The 19,671-nt window shown below is 46.7% G+C and overlaps 3 protein-coding genes across 3 annotated transcripts; 1 reads left to right on the top strand and 2 right to left on the bottom strand.

The window, feature by feature from the left end:
• Positions 1-677: 677 nt before the first annotated feature.
• On the bottom strand, positions 678-5,367 carry LOC130194498 (cytochrome c oxidase assembly factor 7). The gene is made up of 3 exons (XM_056415588.1): positions 4,969-5,367; positions 1,678-1,818; positions 678-1,388 (listed from the first exon to the last, which is right to left on the bottom strand). Exons 1-3 carry the CDS (start codon positions 5,072-5,074, stop codon positions 940-942), a joined length of 696 nt encoding a protein of 231 aa, XP_056271563.1. The 5' UTR covers positions 5,075-5,367; the 3' UTR covers positions 678-939.
• Positions 5,368-5,434: 67 nt separating this feature from the next.
• Positions 5,435-14,453, top strand: zyg11 (zyg-11 family member, cell cycle regulator). The gene is made up of 18 exons (XM_056415511.1): positions 5,435-5,860; positions 5,955-6,120; positions 6,336-6,547; positions 6,631-6,948; positions 7,745-7,858; positions 7,925-8,041; positions 8,120-8,260; positions 8,758-8,934; positions 10,001-10,065; positions 10,190-10,289; positions 10,377-10,427; positions 11,121-11,282; positions 11,409-11,456; positions 12,441-12,638; positions 12,731-12,783; positions 13,070-13,167; positions 13,268-13,445; positions 13,726-14,453. The coding sequence occupies exons 1-18, from the start codon at positions 5,837-5,839 to the stop codon at positions 13,730-13,732; spliced, it is 2,229 nt and encodes a 742-aa protein (XP_056271486.1). The 5' UTR covers positions 5,435-5,836; the 3' UTR covers positions 13,733-14,453.
• A 197-nt stretch (positions 14,454-14,650) lies between these two features.
• On the bottom strand, positions 14,651-19,345 carry echdc2 (enoyl CoA hydratase domain containing 2). The gene is made up of 11 exons (XM_056415558.1): positions 19,052-19,345; positions 17,927-17,994; positions 17,762-17,849; positions 17,574-17,660; positions 17,375-17,467; positions 16,494-16,550; positions 16,302-16,364; positions 16,030-16,154; positions 15,443-15,493; positions 15,314-15,361; positions 14,651-15,204 (listed from the first exon to the last, which is right to left on the bottom strand). Exons 1-11 carry the CDS (start codon positions 19,269-19,271, stop codon positions 15,127-15,129), a joined length of 978 nt encoding a protein of 325 aa, XP_056271533.1. The 5' UTR covers positions 19,272-19,345; the 3' UTR covers positions 14,651-15,126.
• Between the last annotated feature and the right edge of the window lie 326 nt (positions 19,346-19,671).

The following is a 19,671-nucleotide window of genomic DNA, read 5'->3' as shown; positions in this document are numbered from 1 at the left end:
ACGTCATTCGATAGGCTGCTTATAAAAGTGTCGGTTAAAATATGATAAATTAGTGGAGTAGGAAATATAGGATGCCTCGTGCCCTTTGAAGGGACCTCATAAAGCCCCCTGTGAGATTAGAAAAGGGCGCAAAATGCATGTGTTTGATTCGGACTCCCTCTTGTGGTCCAACCGCAGTTGTGTCAAACTAACCGGTGTTACTTTGTTTTTTATTATGTCTGGTGGTGGAATGTAACAAAGTACATGTAATAACAGTTTTTACTTACTTCTTCACTTTAGTATTTAAATGTTATGCTACTTTCTACTTCTTCTCCACTGCATTTTATAGGTGAATCTTATAATATATGTATTACACTGTATTTATTTGACACTTAAAGTTAGCATCAAATGAATGTTACTTAATGGGTTATTTGTTTTCTTGTCACTTTTACATAAAAAATAAGGATTAAAGCAGTATTATACTAATCTCCCCAGTAGTAGTACGCAATGCATATTAAACTGGCTCCACATGGACAAACACTTAAATGCTCTTACATGTATTTGTTAGTGATAAAAAACAGAATATCTTATTTCATATTAATATAACACTCTGCATGATGACTACTCCAACTTGTGATACTTTAAGTACATTTGACTTGTAATAGAGTATTTTAGGACTGTGTATTAGAAGTACTTCCTTCAGAGTTATTCACAAAAATGTTTTATTTACCCCACAAATCAGTCCTTACAAGGTCATTACATATCATCTTATACTGTACACGAATCACAACTAAGCATTTTTAGATTTTGGCTGGAATCTACAAATATAAATAGTCAATACTACTCCCTGAATCTGACACTGCAGCCGAGCCACACACATCCGTTAAGCAACATATAACCTCCTACATGCGAACAGACACACACACACACACACACACACACACACACACAGTGTCCCGTTCACTCCCCGAACTTGAGCTGACTCTCCTTCTTCAAACCGCGCAGCTCCTTCGCCCGATTCTTCAGCTGCTCGGCCTTCTTCTCGTCCTTCTCCGTGCCCTCCCCGAGTCGGTACATGCGACTGGCGTTGGCGCAGCCCCACACGTGTCCCAGCTCGCAGGCCCTGTCGGCGTACTTGGCGGCCTGCTTCATGTCCGGCGGCATCCCCTTGGCGTTGCCCTTGATGAACAGGGCGCTGAGGTTGAAGCAGGAGGCGGCGAAGCCGGCGCCGCACGCCTTCTCGTAGTACTGCCGAGCGACGGCGAGGTCGGGGGCCCCCCCCTCGCTGACTCGCCCGTCGTGGGCCAACAGGCCGACGTTGTGACACGCGTCCCGGGACTTCTTCCCGTCGGTGTGGCAGGAGCGCATGAAGCAGGAGTAGGCCGTCTGCAGACACTTCGTCACGCCACCTGGTGGGGAGAACTTTAAATCCATCACTTGAATACAAATCAGACAGAAAGAGAAGACAGCAAGTGACTATAACATTAACCAGCTACTTCCGAAGCAGAAGGTGGTCCTTTAACTACATAGTATATACTGTTGGATCATTTGAACTCCAAGAAAGATATATGTTATTCTTCATGTGTATTTGCTTGGTAAACTTTATTTTGCAATGTAACCGGTGACTTCAATACATCCATAAATCTGGAGTTCACTTTACTTTGCTTGAAGACCTAATGTCATACTACTGGTCGATACCTTTGCCGGTGACGTAGTACGCCCCCAGTTTATAGCAGCTCTCTCCGTGTCCATTCTTCTCACAGTTGTGTTTGAGCACCTGAGCTGCAGACTCGTAGTTCCTCTTCACCGCTTCAAAGTAGTCCGCCAGCCTCTGGCACCCTGAGAGCGACGTGAGGAGAAGAGATGAGACGGACGTCACATGTTACATCTCTATAAAAGATGTCTTACTATATTCTGATACCTACGGGGCATTTATCTTATGCCGGACAGCTGACTTTAACGGGTTATCTTCTGCTTCTAGTGAGATGATGCATTTCCAGTCATTAATTAATGTTAGTTGTATCTATTAAACACCTCAGAGCTTTATTACAATGTCATAGATAGTCCGTCCCAGATTGATCATCTTGTTGACAGTGCCATAGGCTCTCTGAGAATGACACTGGACTCGATAGCCCCTCTGAAGAAGAAGACAGTGAGGAAGAGGAGGTTTGCTCCCTGGTATAACCCTCAGACCCGCAAACTGAAGCAAACGTCACGAAAGCTTGAACGCATATGGCGTTCAACTAATCTCGAAGAATCCCGCTTAGTTTGGCGAGATAGTCTTAAAACATATAAGAAGGCCCTCCGTAATGCCAGAGCAGCCTATTACTCATCAATAATAGAAAAAAATAAAAACAACCCCAGGTTTCTCTTCAGCACTGTAGCCAGGCTGACAGAGAGTCACAGCTCTGTGGAGCCGAGCATTCCTATAAACCTTAGTGGTAATGACTTTATGAACTTCTTTAATGAAAAGATTTTAACTATTAGGGACAAGATTAATAATCTCTTGCCCATAACCAGTGCCAATCTGTCCTCAAGTGGAATGGCCTTGGAAACCGCTGTATGCCCTGGTGTATATTTGGAGGATTTTCTCCTATCAACCGTGACCAATTATTTTCAACGGTTTCTACTTGAACACGTCTACCTGTCTCTTGGACCCCATCCCGACGAGGCTGCTTAAAGACGTTTTGCCTTTAATTGGCGGCTCTCTATTAGATATTATCAATGTGTCTCTGCTAACAGGCCACGTACCACACTCCTTCAAGGTGGCTGTTATTAAACCTCTCCTGAAGAAGCCCACTCTGGATCCAGAGGTATTGGCTAACTACAGACCGATCTCTAACCTCCCTTCCTCTCCAAGATCCTTGAGAAAGTGGTCGCAAATCAGTTGTGCGACTTTCTACATCATAATAGTTTATTTGAGAAATTTCAATCAGGATTTAGAAAACACCACAGCACCGAGACGGCACTGGTGAAAATTACAAATGACCTCTTAATGGCAGCAGATAAAGGACTCCTCTCTGTCCTGGTCTTGTTAGACCTTAGTGCTGCATTCGACACCATTGACCATGACATCCTGTTACAGAGACTGGAGCAGTCGATTGGCATTTCAGGCACGGCACTAATTTGGTTTAAATCCTATTTATCAGATCGATCTCAGTTTGTATTTGTAAACGATGACGCCTCGATAACCACCAACGTTAATCACGGAGTTCCACAAGGTTCTGTGCTTGGACCAATTTTATTTACCTTATACATGCTTCCTTTGGGCAATATTATCAGGAAACACTCCATAAACTTTCATTGTTATGCAGATGACACTCAACTATATTTATCGATAAAACCAGAGGAGAGCAACCAACTCTGTAAAATTCAAGCATGTCTTAAAGACATACAAACATGGATGACCTGCAACTTCTTGATGTTAAACTCAGACAAAACCGAAGTAATTTTAATCGGCCCTGAGCACCTCAGAGATCAATTATCTGGTGATGTGGATTCTGTAGACGGCATTGCCCTGGCATCCAACACCACTGTAAAGAATCTTGGCGTTATCTTTGATCGGGACTTGTCCTTTAACTCCCACGTAAAGCAAATCTCAAGGACTGCATTCTTTCATCTACGTAATATTTCAAAAATCAGGCACATCTTGTCTCAAAAGATGCAGAAAATTGGTTCACGCTTCGTTACTTGAGACTGGATTACTGCAACTCCTTATTATCAGGCTGCTCTAATAAGTCTCTTAGGTCCCTCCAGTTGATCCAGAATGCTGCAGCTCGTGTTCTCACTAAAACTAAGAAAAGAGATCACATCACTCCTGCACTAGCTGCTCTGCACTGGCTCCCAGTAAAATCAAGAATCACTTTTAAAATTCTTCTCTTAACGTACAAAGCCTTGATTGGTGATGCTCCATCATATCTTAAGGAGCTTGTCGTACCATATTGCGCCACTAGAGAGCTACGCTCACTAAATGCGGGACTACTTGTAGTTCCTAGAGTCTTAAAAAGTAGAATGGGAGCCAGAGCCTTTAGTTATCAAGCTCCTCTTTTATGGAACCAGCTTCCAATTTCAGTCCGGGAGGCAGACACAGTCACCTCGTTTAAGAGTCGACTTAAGACCTTCCTCTTTGACAGAGCTTATAGTTAGGGCTGAATCAGGTTCACCTGGTCCAGACCCTTGATATGCTGCTATAGGCTTATAGCTGCCGGGGGACGTTTTAGGATGCACTGAGTACCTATCTCCTTTTTTTTCTCTCCTTAAGGATGAATTTTCATCTCTCAATCACACGTTACTAACTCTGCTTTCTCCCCGGAAGTCCTTTTGACTTTACGTCTCATGGGGTCATCGGACCCTATGAGACGGCATAGATCCTATCTGCCTGATGGATCGTCTGGGTCGTGGAATTCCTGCTCATGACTACGCCACTGTCCTGTTGAGACTCCGCCCACTCCTCCTCCCCACCGCCATCTCCCTGATGGATCGTGGAGGTCTCCATCGTGGAATATGCCTACTATGAACTATTCATACACTCTGTCATATTCATTGAACGTATTTTAACTCTAAATCTGTCCTTCTGTACACATGACATCTATTGCATCTGTCCATCCTAGGAGAGGGATCCTCCTCTGTTGCTCTCCTCCAGGTTTCTTCCCTTTTTTTCCCCTGAAGGGTTATTTGGGAGTTTTTCCTGGTCCGATGTGAGGTTTTGGGGCAGGGATGTCTATGTGTACAGATTGTAAAGCACTCCGAGACAAATTTGTAATTTGTGAAATTGGGCTATACAAATAAACTGAATTGAATTGAATAAGACTTATATAACTAATTTCTTCATTCATGTTCTGTAAGTTGGTAATATCTGGATTGTCTTGTCCTTGGTTTTTGTATACATGTTTATTATACATTATATGCATCTAATACCATTATATTATCTCGTTGGTGTCCAGTGTTTCAGCACCATCGGCCTGTGAACAGCGCGTGAGCTTTAATTACCTTCGACGTCGTTTTCTTTGTGGCACTGGAAGCTGTACTCCACTCCCAAATTGTCCAGATACTGCTTCACTTCCTTCTCGTCTTTAAAGTCTATAAGTCCAGCCATATTTCCTGCACTTATGTGGCTTTAAAAATAAAAAAAACTGCCTCCTATAAACCGCACGTGGTTGCAGGCTTAGCTCCCCCACTACACACACCGGCACTTGTGACCTTGGTGAACGGTTTTACCGAGCGCTGCTACAAAACGCGTTTCCTTCAAATGAAAGAATAAAGCACCAAATAAGGTTGATAACCGTAAAGTTGTTGTAAAAGTGCCCTCTAATTACCTATCGAATAGTTCCCTCTGCAAACAAGTGACCAAACATGACCGCGGGTGCGTCGGCGTGTCTCCTGCTGATGACCACTTCCGGGTTTTTTAATAACCGTCCTCTCCAGGCTTCCGTAGTCCCGCCCACCTTCTTTCGCTAATGCACTTCCAGTGTTGTGACGGTTGTGACCTTTTGTTTATGTCTGTCTTGTCCAAAATAGAAACTAGCTAACTGCCGTGTAGGGGAAAGCACACACAATACCTCCTTCCTAGTTGCGTTATTCAGAACCGCGGTCGCAACGGTGATTATAGTCGCTGTAATTTGTATTTTAAAAAGATGAATTCCGCCACAGCAGAGAGCTTTCGACACGTTTGCTCGGAGAGCGATTTTCCTCAACGGAGGCGACAACAAGTGAGCTAGTTAGCTGGCTTTGCCGCGCACGGTCCGGTCGGTGTTCGTCGTCTCGTGCCAGTTAACGTTTTAATAAAAACGTCAAAACAAACGGAAACTACGAGAAAACAAATATTTTTTTCTTTGCCTTTTTATTTTTTATTTTTACTATGGCCTGTAGTTTCCTAAACACGGTCAGTTGTGCTCTTTAATTGACGCCATTACAACATTATTAAATACATTTTTTTAAAGGACATTGAATGCAACATGTTGTGCTTGTTTTCCCAGGACGAGGCGTCCCCGCCGGCTCTCGCGGACCTGTGTCTGACCCACGTGAGCCAGAACCTGGAGTGTTTCTGCGTGAAGCGCCCGGATGGGTCGCTGCGCTTCAGAGAGGCGATGCTCTTCCCGCAGGAGCTGGCGGACCAGCTGCTGGCCAAGATGGCCACTGAAGGTAAACATGGGCCTATTATGTTTAGAGTTTTTTGTACTTGTTAAATCACCTGTTGAACCGGTCAATATAAACAGGAAGCACTGCAGTCTTTTTTCTTTTTAATGCATCCTTTGTAAAGTCCTAATCTGATGGTGTGTTGTCACCTAAACCAAAACCCAGCCGACTCGGCATTGTGCAAGTCCCAAAATGATAAAGCGCCTCGTCTCCGCCTGCAGGCCTGCTGAACGACAGCACCGTGGGCGTGTTCCGCACCTGCGAGTACCTGCGTCTGAGGCGGGCCTGCGTCCGCACGGCGCGCATCTCCGCCGAGGCCTTCCAGAAAGCCCTCTGCTCCCACCGGCTGCTGGAGCTGGACGCCGCCAGGGTCAACGCAGACCTCACCATTCCCGACATCCTGCAGGGACTGGCCACCAATAAATACTGTCAGGTGAAGGAGGCGTTTGTATCAAGGCGGCCTCGAGGTTTAGAGTAATTTAAACTTGTTTAAAGTTCTCGTTTCCTCTTCCTCAGGAGTCCCTCCAGCGACTGGTCCTGACGGGCCTCACCATGTCCTCCCTGGAGGAGCCGATCGGCCATCGCTTCAGCTCCCTGCGGGGCCTCCGCTCGCTCTCCCTGGCCAACGTGGACTTCTACGACTCCGGGCTGGCGGACGTGTGCTCGCTGCCGCGGCTGGAGAGCCTGGACCTGTCCAACACCTCGGTGACCAACCTGAGCCCGCTGCTCGGCCTGAAGGAGCGGCTGCGCTCGCTCACGCTGCACCAGCTCAAGAGGCTGGAGATGAGCACCGCGCAGCTGCTGGCCGTCATAGGCCAGCTGGACGCTCTGCAGGTTAGAGGGGGGGAGGGAGGGAGGACATTAAGGAAGGAAAAAAGAAATAAAGGAAGCAAGGAAAAGAAGAAATGAAAAGGAAGCAAAAAGGAAGGAGGGAAAAGAAGGAGAAGGAAGGAAGGAAATAGGGAGGGAGGAAAAGGAAGGACTGAAGGTAGGAACAAAGGGGAAGGAAAAGGAAGAAAGTACATTAAGGAAGGAAAAGGAAGGAAGTAAATGAAGGAAGGAAAAGATGAAATGAAAAGGAAGCAAAAAGGAAGGAGGGAAAAGAAGGAGATGGAAGGAAGGAAATAGGGAGGAAGGAAAAGGAAGGACTGAAGGTAGGAACAAAGGGGAAGGAAAAGGAAGAAAGGACATTAAGGAAGGAAAAGGAAGAAAGGAAATGAAGGAATTTAGGAAGGAAGGAAAAGAAGAAATGAAAAGGAAGCAAAAAGGAGGGAAGGAAATAAGAAGGGAAAGAAGGAAGGAAATAGGGAGGGAAATAAGGAAAAAGGAGGAAGGAAAAGGAAGGACAGAAGGTAGGAACAAAGGGGAAGGAAAAGGAAGGAAGAAAGGAAAGAAAGGACATTAGGGAAGGAAATGAAGAAAGGAAGGAAAAGAACAAAAAGGAAGGAAATAAGGAGGTAAGGAAGGAAATATGGAGGGAAGTAAGGAAAAGGAGAAGGAAAAGAAAGAAGGAAACGGAAGGACAGAAGGTAGAAACAAAGGGGAAGGAAGGAAGGAAACGATCAAAGGAAGGAAGGAAGGAGCCTGTTGTTTTATTGTCACTTATGGTTTCCACCATGTGGTTTTTCAGCACCTGGACATCAGCGACGACAAGCAGTTCACCTCCGACGTGGCTCGTCAGCTGCTCGGCCAGCCGGGGATCCTCCCCGCCCTCGTGTCGCTGGACGTGTCCGGGAGGAAACAGGTGTGTGTGTGTGTGTGTGTGTGTGTGTGTCTGGCCATGCAGTCTAACAGCGTGTGAACTCTGCAGGTCACCGATGCGGCGGTCAAGGCGTTTGTGGAGGAGAGGCCGGGGATGACCTTCGTGGGACTTCTGGCCACGGACGCCGGATTTTCCGACTTCCTCTCCGGAGAAGGGACCCTGAAGGTAAGCGTCCACGTTGGCGTGATCGTTGCGCAACGTTGACGCCGGTTGGCTACAGCGAGGATCCTCTTGTGTCCGCAGGTCACGGGAGAAGCCTACGAGACCCAGATCTGCGAGGCGCTGCGGCGCTACAGCGAGAGGGAAGGCTTCGTGAGGGAGGCCCTGTTCCACCTGTTCAGCCTCACGCACGTGATGGAGAAGCCCCGCCCCGACATCCTCAAGGTGAACCTACGTTGCTTCACCTGGGAATTAAGTCCTTCTTTTAATCATTTCAATTTTAAAAAATGTCTCCCGTACTTTTTGGGATGCTCTATTTGACCCACACTGCTGTTCAGAAGTTTGGGCTCACAGACAATTTGGTGTTTTCTATTAAAACTCACACTTTTATTTATCAAATAAATTTCAAAATGAATATAAAATCTAGTCAAGACATTGACGAGGTTATATATCATGATTATTATTGTAAATATTAATGTTGTTCTTCTTGTGGCTCAAAGGAAGGCCAGTTTTATAGCTTCTCTAAGCAGCGTAACTGTTTTCAGCTGCGCTCGCATAAAAAGGGTTTAATGAGTTTTCTACCCCTCCGTTCGTCTTCTAAGGCGATAACACAATGTGCCATTAGAACACTGGAGATGGGCCTCTACACACCTGTAGAGACTTCACTAAACACCAGAGAATAGTCATAAGAGTTTCTTCTTCTCTGGTTTCCTCTCTCCCAGCTGGTCGTGCTGGGCATGAAGAACCACCCCGCCACGCTGAACGTGCAGCTGGCGGCGAGCGCCTGCGTCTTCAACCTGACGAAGCAGGACCTGGCGGCGGGGATGCCGGTGCGGCTGCTGAGCACCGTCACCCAGCTGCTGCTGGAGGCCATGAGGACGTTCCCCAACCACCAGCAGGTAGCTTCATGCCAACATGCGGCTGTCTCACCTGACGGCAGCACGAGGAGTCTCCGGGAGAGGAAAGGCCATTTTCTTTTCCAGCGACGAGATGAAACATGACCAATCTATTGCATCGTCATAGTTGTCTACGTCACCGGTCTCGCCAAGCTGTAGAGTACTGTCCCTCCTGAGCTCCCTTCCCCCACCCCCAACATGCTTTGCAGCTCTTAATGGCGCACCGCCGCGAGGCAGATGGCGTCATTAATGAACCTTTCGATGAGGTCGTTAGGAGTGACTTGAGGCGACAGTGAAGAGGCGAAGTGCAGGAGCACACGCGTGTGAACATATTCAACAATAAGATATTAAATGATTTCAGTCGTTATAATAATGGAAAATATGAAATTTAGTGGCAAGGGAAATAATAAAAATACTAATAATACATTTATTTTATAAGGCGCCTTTTAACCCTTGTGTTGCCTTCGGGTCATTTTGACCCGATTCAATATTTAAGGCACTCGAGGTCGCCGTACAACGCATTAAAAACAGTTAGGACTACTATTTAAGAAATCATTTTAAAAATCAAGAAACACGATGCAAACGAATGTCCGGCCTCAGAATCTATTGTTCTAAATATAAAATAGAGTGCATTGCAGCTCCATTGTGCTTTATTAAACATTAAAATGAGTGTGAACCGAACAGAGAGATATGAATCGGTCGTTGAGGGAGGATGCTTCTACTGGATATTGTTTTAAACTCGATGATATTTCTGAAAGCAACATTTTAAAAAGCTGCGTGTAAATCAGACGTAACGTTTTTTTTATAGTTCTTAATTTATAAATGATATGAGGTCTAAATGTTCTTTGTTGTTGTTGTTTTGCACTTTATTACTATATTATTACGACAATCACTTTGTGTTGGACAAGAGAGAAACACTTTCCATCTGTATGTTTAATAAGGATGACTTTGACCTTTGCCTTCCTGGCCTCGTTTAAGAAGAACTCACCTGGTGAGGTGGAGACGTCGTTGTTGTCGGGTTTTGAACTGATGGCGTTTGTTGTTGTTGTTGTCTTCTCTCTGTCTGCAGCTGCAGAAGAACTGCCTGCTGTCCCTGTGCAGCGACCGCATCCTGCAGGAGGTTCCCTTCAACAGGTGACCGGGCGTCTTTCAGAAGAGGCGTCGTTGTGAAGTACATTTCAAAGACTACATGCGTGTGCAAACACACGTGTGTGTGTGTGTGTGTGTGTGTGTGTGTGTGTATACATGCGCGCTGCAGGTTCGAAGCTGCCAAGCTGGTGATGCAGTGGCTCTGCAACCACGAGGACCAGAACATGCAGAGGATGGCCGTGGCCATCATCTCCATCCTGGCCGCCAAGGTAGATGTGGTAATGCGTGTTGATATTATATAACCTGTGCGTTCCTGTCGTGTTGTCGTCCTCACCGCGGAGACGTTTGTCCCCCAGCTGTCCACGGAGCAGACGGCCCAGCTGGGAGCCGAGCTGTTCATCGTGAAGGTGAGCGTCTCTCCTTTTCACCTCCTAATAATGGGTATTTTTTCATTCGTTCTTTTTTATTGATATAAAGACGTTAGATATTTACAGATGTCTTTCAGACAGTTTACATGCATGTGCAGATTTTGAGATGATGCTCATTTTAGTGATACATATACAGTGGGTACGGAAAGTATTCAGACCCCTTTTAAATGTGTCACTCTTTGTTTCATTGCAGCCATTTGGTAAAATCCAAAAAGTTCATTTTATTTCTCATTAATGTTCACTCAGCACCCCATCTGGACAGAAAAAAACAGAAATGGAGACATTTTTGCAAATGTATTAAAAAAGGAAAACTGAAATATCCCATGGTCCTAAGTCTCCAGCCCCTTGGCTCAGTGTTGAGTAGAAGCCTGTTGAGTCTTCTAGGGAATGATGCAACACGTTTTTCACACCTGGATTTGGGGATATTTAGAGCTAGAAGTGTAAAACAAAGGATAAACAACAACAAAAAGACAGGATGAAACAAAAAACTAAAAGAAATGTATAACTAGGGAGTGATTTATCTCAAATTGTTCCAGTTTGTAAATGTCCATCCACGTATTCAGACTTTCTTGTGATAGCCGTTTTCCTTTCTAATAATTTATAAATAGCCCCCCAAAAAATATTATTTTCATTGCTTCTATGCTCCCTCCTTATTCTTTTATTTTATTTTAGCAACTGCTCCACATCGTGCGTCAGAAAGCCACGCAGGGCGTCGTGGACGCCACGCTCAAGTTCACGCTGAGCGCGCTCTGGAACCTCACCGACGAGTCGCCGACCACCTGCCGCCATTTCATCGAGAACCAGGGCCTGGACCTGTTCATCAAAGTGCTGGAGGTACACGGGGAATGTCAACACGCAAACAAACCTGTGACATCATCAGTCTGTGTGTGTGTGGGGGGGGGGGGGGGGCAGGCTGACTCACTGTTGTTGTTGTTGTTGTTGTTGTTGTTCCCTCTGCAGTCCTTCCCCAACGAGTCGTCCATTCAGCAGAAGGTTCTCGGCCTGCTGGTGAGTTCACCGCCCGCTCGTCGCCTTTTTTTTTTAAATACATGGTTCGGACGCTCATGGAAAACCTGGAAAAGTCCTTAGGGTGGGGGGGAGTCCTGGACATGTGTTATATTGATATGTTGCATTTACGCTGAGTTCTAAATAATGAATATGCTTTTTAAAAGAGTGACGCTCTAAATATAAGCCGCCGTTCGCTCTTTCATACTCGCATATTTTCCACGCTGCAAGTGAACGCACCGTAGCTGAAAAGACATAAATCTTTATTCTTTTAATTTGAACTATTGTCTCATTTATTTGAGTCATTTCAGGTTATTTACTGTATGCTTTGGAATTCTTTGTTAGTTTAAATACGACATTTTCTCACTATTTCATGCACGCAGAGATAAAAAAAAGAAGTTTGGTTTCTGGAATTTTGGTTAAAAGTTCTGGGATTTCATTAGTCACCATGTGTGTGACCCCTGTTCATTGGTCGTGTGTCTGACCCCTGTCCATTGGTCACCATGTGTCTGACCCCTGTCCATTGGTCACCATGTGTCTGACCCCTGTCCATTGGTCGTGTGTCTGACCCCTGTCCATTGGTCGTGTGTGACCCCTGTCCATTGGTCGTGTGTCTGACCCCTGTCCATTGGTCGTGTGTGTGACCCCTGTTCATTGGTCGTGTGTGTGACCCCTGTTCATTGATCGTGTGTGTGACCCCTGTCCATTGGTTATGTGTGTGACCCCTGTCCATTGGTCGTGTGTCTGACCCCTGTCCATTGGTCGTGTGTGTGACCCCTGTTCATTGGTCGTGTGTGTGACCCCTGTTCATTGGTCGTGTGTGTGACCCCTGTTCATTGGTCGTGTGTGTGACCCCTGTTCATTGGTCGTGTGTGTGACCCCTGTCCATTGGTCATGTGTGTGACCCCTGTTCATTGGTCACCACGTGTCTGACCCCTGTTAATAGAAACGTAATAAATGACCGATAACGTCCCGTCGTGGTTGCAGAACAACATCGCCGAAGTGGGGGAGCTGCACGTGGAGCTGATGGTGCAGGGCTTCCTGGACCACATCAGCACGCTGCTGCACAGCCCCGAGGTGGAGGTCAGCTACTTCGCCGCCGGCATCCTCGCCCACCTGACGTCGCGGGGGGCGGACGCCTGGACGCTCGGCCCCGAGCTGCGGGCCGAGCTGCTGGAGCAGCTGGTAGGGAAACGCCCCGCGGCGGCTGTTGTTGTTGTTGTTGTTGTTTTGAAACGCCCGTTTGAGTCTTCTGCACCTTGTGTCCGTCTCTCTAGCACGACGTCATCATGAAGTGGCCAGCGCCCGAGTGTGAAATGGTGGCCTACAGGTGAGACTTAATGTAGACTCTGATCCTCGGATCTGGCCAATGACGGCTTGAAAGACATGCAAACGCCTTTCTCTATCCTGTGCTTTTATTTTGAAGGTTTCAAATGAAATGGATTTCTGTTATAATATTAGAGAAATATTCTTTCTATAATATTTCTACGCTCAAATAGACAATCGTCATTCAGTAAAGGCTGTTTATGAAGTGCATGTTCAGAGGTGTATTTTGAGTCAGACACACCGCCAGGTGGCGTGGACTAAATATGAAACCTTTTCTTCTCGCCCCTCAGGTCTTTTAACCCTTTCTTCCCCCTGCTGGAGTGCTTCCACACCCCCGGCGTGCAGCTGTGGGCGGCGTGGGCCATGCAGCACGTCTGCAGCAAGAACGGTGAGGCGGAGCGACTCGTTTCCCAGTCGAGGTCGCTCGCTCGTGACTCCGACAGGCGTGATGTGTTAACCCCCCCCCCCCCCCCCATGTGTTTCTGCAGCCGCTCGCTACTGCAGCATGCTGCTGGAGGAGGGCGGCCTGCAGCAGCTGGAGCTCGTCCACACGAACCCGCAGACCCACAAGGACGTGGAGCTGCTGGCCGCCAGCATCCTGGAGAGCCTGCAGCGCCACAGGGGGCGCACCGGCCCCGCCCCCACCACCGGCCCCGCCCCCCAGAGGTAAGAGGCTCAGAGCGCCGATCGCGGATGCCAGCAGAGATAGATTATTTAGTTAAATACAGCGGCTGGCCTAGTAATTAGATACTCTCCCGTGGCGGTAGGTGGCGGCAGGCAGCGCAGTCATTACTTTAACATTTAAGATCGTTATTCGTTACTAAATGATGTGCTGGAGACGCTGTGGCGAAGAACGGCGATGGGGAATTATTTCAAAAGAAATATGTATTTTGTGATTGTTTTGGTGTTGGGGTGCCACGGGATTCATTTATTTCCTCTCTTTCAGAAAATGAGGCTCCTCCCCCTTCCCCCCCCCCCCTGGCCCAGCACGCCGGGTCCCACTACAGAGGAGACTTCCTCGAGGAAACACTATATACCACGCAACTCTTTGTGCACACACACACTAACTTTATTTATTTTCTTTCTGCGTTTTGTTTCTCGTGATTAAAGTTTGCCTGAACGCTCTCACTGTGCACGCTTGTTTGTTTGTTTGTTTACTGGAGCTCACGCCTCCGGGTCTCTCCATCCTGCCGCTGCGCTCCTCTTTATTTTTTAAAGCCTTTTTTGATGCGACGGGACGCTCGCCGGGGGCGGAGTTCACCGGGTTCAAATGTTAGAGGAAAATGTTTATTTACAGACGTCTCTGAGGAGCGGCAGTTTGTTTTTCCCTTTCCGTTAAATGTTTGGCCCCGCCCCCAAATCAGAAGATCCAGAATGGAAAATGATTCGATTGGTCAGCTTCGTCATGACGGATTTAAATGTCACAGCTGTGTGTGTGTGTGTTTACTCCTTTGGGAAACGTTGCGTGGCATGTGTGTGTGTGTCTGTACAAGTAAATGCATCTTTAAAAAACAACAAATAAACGTCTGTCATTCGTACATAAGATAACTGAGCGAAACAGGAAGTTGGGTTGTTTAGTATCAGCTGTGTGAACATTGTTATAATGTGTGTGTGTGTTCTGTTGCTTCTGAGAATTATGATGAAGAGAAAAGAGATAAAAATATGGGAAATATCCACGAGTTTTGTTTTGATTCAGTTTTGAAGTGAAAACATTAAACGCACACACACCCTGCTCAGTGAATCGAGCCTCGTTGTTTCCTGTGGATCAATAGTTGTGTGTTTGATAATCGAGTTGATACAAAAATAAGAGTTCAATTGAAGATGGAAGACGTGACGCCGTGTTGCTGCTGGAAATAAAGAATACGTTCCCATGTGCGTTACGTCTTTATTACAAAGAGGAACATGGAGACGTGAGATACGAGTTCAAGGTGCTAGAACCTTTCTCCTCTAGAATTTGGATTAAATTAAACGATGGGAGCAGATTCCTGAGAACTGGGATGAAAGAAAGGGAATCCGTCACAATAATGAGTTAGCATCTCAAAATAATGAGCTCTCAAAAATATTCTGGACTTGGTATCTAAAAAGAGAGTTTTCTAAATGTAAGACTTCTTGTTATTTTGAGAACGTTTCTCTATTTTCAGATGTTATTTCTCTCAATGACCCCCTCCCCCTTTTTTTTTGTTATCCGAGGCAGAAATGCGCCTCCATGAAGTTCTACCTCCGCCAGTCGGCTCCTGAACGTCACATGACCAAACACCGACCTCTGACCTCCAGCGACCTCCACTGACCTCTACCGGTGTACCGACACCAAATCAATGGGTGTTAATTGTTATGAGGGTAAATGAGTTCACTCCCCGGTGAAGCGCGGGGGTCTCTTCTCCAGGAAGGCGGCCATGCCCTCCTTTCTGTCCCGTGTGTTGATGACCTGGAAGCAGAGAGAGGGGGATGTGACTGGAGGCCTCAAGAGGGTTTCACGTACGTCAGAGCGAGCGTCACAAATGATGGAGGAGGGGGGGGGGGGGGCGGGGTCTTACCCGAACGTAACACATCCTCTCTACGCCCATCGCTGCATTTATGTCGAGCTGGAAGAAAGAGACAGATCAGTCACCGACGTGAAGATAAAAATGATAATAGTATTATTATGAATAATAATCCCGACGTACCTCTATGCCTCTGTTCATCGCCTCCTTCGCCAGCCGCACGGCGACGGGAGCCTATCAGAGACGAGAGAGTCAGACGTGAAGGTCAAATACGAGGAACAAATTTAAATATATCTGGTAATATATTCTGAGAGTTGTCTCCAGGACCGGTTCAGAGCTCCGGTGGCGTCCTGTGTCTTTAAATAGAAGTCGAGACGGTCGGGTCTGAACGTCACGACATCGTCTTATTAATAAAAACAATAACCCTGAGGCGGCTCGTCATCTCCTCCAAGCTCCTCCCCCTTTCACTCAATGCAAACTCCTGTCAGTCACTCCATCCACACCAACACGTGTGTGTATGTATGTGTGTGTGTGTGTCAGTGTATATGTGTGTGTGTGTGTCAGTGTGTGTGTGTGTAGCTATTTGCGGGGTCCATTTCTCCACTTGACTGCCACTCTGGCCTCGTCAACTGTGAGGGCATCTGAGCTGGAGTGAAAGAAATATGGAGCGACAGAAGCCTGGAGAGAGAGAGGAGAGGAGAGGAGAGGGAGGGAGGGGGGGGGGGGGGAGAAAAACAAGGAAGTGAAGAAGAAGAAGAAGAAGAGCTGACCTGTGGTAGGATCTCTCGGGCGAGGCTGAGAGCTTCTCCGTGAGCAGCGTCTCCGTTCTGGTTCTGTTCCACGGCTCGGTTCACGAGCCCGATGTCCAGAGCCGCCTGCCCCCCCAACCGCTTACCTGAGAGACAGACAGGCAGGCAGGCAAACAGGCAGACAGGCACACAGGCAGACAGGCAGACAGACACACAGGCAGACAGGTGAAAAGTGTGATGAGCCAATCACAGCCTGCGTCCACATCGCTGTGTCAGCGTTTCCGTGACTCCACCTGTGAAGATGAGCTCTTTGGCCATCGCCAGGCCGACGGCACGCGGCAGCCGCTGACTGCCCCCTGCAGGACGAGAGGAGTACTGCAAGGTCAACGGCAAGGTCAACGGCAAGGTCAACGGCCCACGGACACTCTCTCTCTCTCTTTTTTATATTTCTGTGTGTGTGTGTGTGTGACTTCTCGTCGTCTTACCCGCCCCTGGGAGCAGCCCCCGCGTCGTCTCAATCAGACCCATCTGTGCGCTGTACGCTGAAACACACACACACACACACACGTAGAGGACAATTGAAGGTCTGTGCTGCTGAGTGTCATTAAGGTGTGTGTGTGTGTGTGTGTGTGTGTGCGTGTGTGACGTCTGACTGATGCCTCTGAAGCCAACACCTGCTAAACCAAGCTGGTCGGCACTCGGCCAATCACAGAGCTGCCGCGACCAATTCCACCGCCGGCGTGCGGCTCCGTGATGAACAGCTGGGCCGACGTGCCCGAGCGCGGCGGCGGATCATTAACACGGGAACAACAACAACAACAGATTTGTTGTTTTTTTAGCTCGACCGCTGGAGAGCTCTCAATTTATCTTTTGTTGAAGGAGCTGAACATCCGGTTTTAACCGGTTTTCCACGAATACTCGACATGTCTTCTGCATCATTTTCTTCACGTTCTTCTCGTTCTTTTAGTAACAATAAACATTTCCATGATAATTTATTGTGGTGATTATTTTCCCCATTGATACATTATTGTTTTGTCCACACATATAAACTCATTTATTTGTCGTTATATATGTTAAAATAACGATATCAGATCTCGGATTGATCATCGTCTGTAGCTATCTATTCAATATCGGTATCACAACAACTAATAAGAAAAGTAGGATTAAAAAAAGATTTTTTTTGCCATCTTGTTAAACAACAACAGGATGTTTACGATGTAAACAAAATGTCTTATCCATCGTATTAAAAGAATCTACAGCGAGAGGCCCTGAGCGGCTGAGCCTCTGATCCGATGCGACCGGACTGGTGACAGCTGAGAGGAGGACGCGACAGCCGAGGTCAGGTCAGAGGTCAGAGGTCACTCACCGGCAGTGCGGAGGTCACAGGCCATGGCCAGCTCCAGCCCGCCTCCCAGGGCGGCGCCGTCCATCGCTGCGATGGTCGGCATGGGCAACGATGCTGCCGGGAGAACAGAAGAGGGTTCACACACAGATACACACACGTGTCAGAGCCTCTCTGCCTCTCTCTCTCTCTCTCTCTCTCTCTCGCTCTCTCTCTCTCTCACCGATCTCCGTCATGAGGGTTCGCAGGCCGTGAACGAACAGGTCGGACTCGGCGGGGTTCATCCCGACCCTCTCTTTCAGGTCGGCGCCTGTAACAACAGCACACGGTCATTTAAATAAAACAGATCTTCCGTCACAGAAGCTCCAAACAAACAAACAAACAAATATAAATATATTTTTAAAAACTCACCTGCACAGAAAACACCTGGCACCAAACTCCGGAACACGACCACTTTAGTCACCGAGTCGCGGGACAGAGCGGACACCAGGTTCCTCAGCTGCACACACGGGACACGGTGGCTCAGTGTGAGTGTGTGTGTGTGTGTGTGTGTGTGTGATGAAGGGGGCTGCTCACCTGTGACACGAACACATAGCCCAGAGCGTTTCTCGCCTTGTGTCGGCACAGCAACACCTCCACGATGCCTGAGGAGGAGAGAGCAGCGACTCAATATTTAAAAAACTATTTGTCTCAATAATGTTCAGGGTGAGTTATTTTTTTTCTCATATGTGAAACAGGCCAGTAAAAAGAATTTGGGCTTATAATTTTTTTTTTGTTAGAATCATTTCAAAGTGTTTGTTGTTGCAATACTCATGTCGGCCACAGGGGGGCTGAACTGCACCTCTGACGCATGTTCTAAATAGGACTTAAAGCATGAATGTTTCCTTCCAGGTGAGTTTTAATACACAAAACAAATGTTTTTAATGAACTTAGAAAGATTATCCTGGCAAAACATTTGGTTATTTGTTCCTAAAACATAAACCCAGGAAGGAAAAGTGATCCTGAGCTTTATATAGTTCTCACTTCCCTCTCTGGGCTTCCGTACTGTGATCTTCACGTGACTTTACGGTCAGTGTGGAAGTTTATGTCTGTGTGAGAAATGAAAGAATAGAGGAGCAACAAAGCAAAGAAAAGAAATATCACATTATGATAAAGAAATAATATTATAATCAATTCATAATTAGATCATCCTCGTCTTATAGTGTAAGAGATTGAATATGTGGGTGTTTATTAAATGTATGAAAATATTTAGATTTAAATCAATAAAATCAATAATTTACAGTTGCATCCCTCCGTAACTCATATTTGAGATTTTCATTTTCTTATCTTATCTGTGTTTAATAATTAATTTGTCATGACCCGGTTCCATAAAGTCTCAGCATTGCCCACACATGTTCTGAGGATGTTCTTCAGCTCACAGGACCGTGAACGGGTTTCCGCTTCGGGGGAAACGGTCACGTGGTCCAATAAATCTGCATAATTCTTCCAAACTAAAAAATAATTAAACAACTTCCCTCGATACAACTTCCCATTCAAATATAAGTTTCAATAAATACCATCACGTGTTCAGGAAGTCTGAGAACAACCCACGTGTCTGTGCGTGTGATGCATGAAGTAGATATATATTTTATATCACAGCATATTATGGGATGGATCCCTGCAAGTGGCTGCATATTAACTGAATGGCTGTCTCCCTCCTACCATCGTCCTCCCCCTCTAACCGCTTTACGTCCACCTGGACCGGCTCGGCCGCCGTCGTGTGCAGCCCCGCCGTCAGAGCGCGGCCGTGGCCGGCCAGCGGCGGCGGCGCGTCCCGGGGTACCGGAGCGGACGGTCGGCCGCGCGCTGCCCGCAGAATCGCTCCGGTCCCCGGCCTCGACGAGCAGCGGAGGGCCGTCAGCCTGCGGAGGAGGGTCGCCATGTTGGTGCCGTTTAGTTTTCAGGAACAGGAAGGTCGTCCTGCAGCGGAGCAGGAAGTTTGGGTTTGTTCCCGCGAGAGGAGGGAGGAGGGAGGAGAGAGGAGGGAGGAGGGACTTCCAGACCACTTTCATAAAGCTGCACACACACCAGAGAGCCGCATAATATATGTATATTATATATATATATATATATATATACATAAAATATGTATATATAATGTATATATATGTCATACATATGTGTCATATATATTATATATATATATAATATGAATATATATGTCATACATATGTGTCATATATATTATATATTTATATATATAGTAATGTATATATATATTAATGTATATATAAGCAATTATACATATTTTTGCTGTGAGTCTCTTCGTGTTTGTTTTGCAT

Source organism: Pseudoliparis swirei, chromosome 5, assembly GCF_029220125.1.
Source record: "Pseudoliparis swirei isolate HS2019 ecotype Mariana Trench chromosome 5, NWPU_hadal_v1, whole genome shotgun sequence".
Classification (NCBI taxonomy): domain Eukaryota; kingdom Metazoa; phylum Chordata; class Actinopteri; order Perciformes; family Liparidae; genus Pseudoliparis; species Pseudoliparis swirei.
This window is presented reverse-complemented; position numbering and strand designations above follow the sequence as displayed.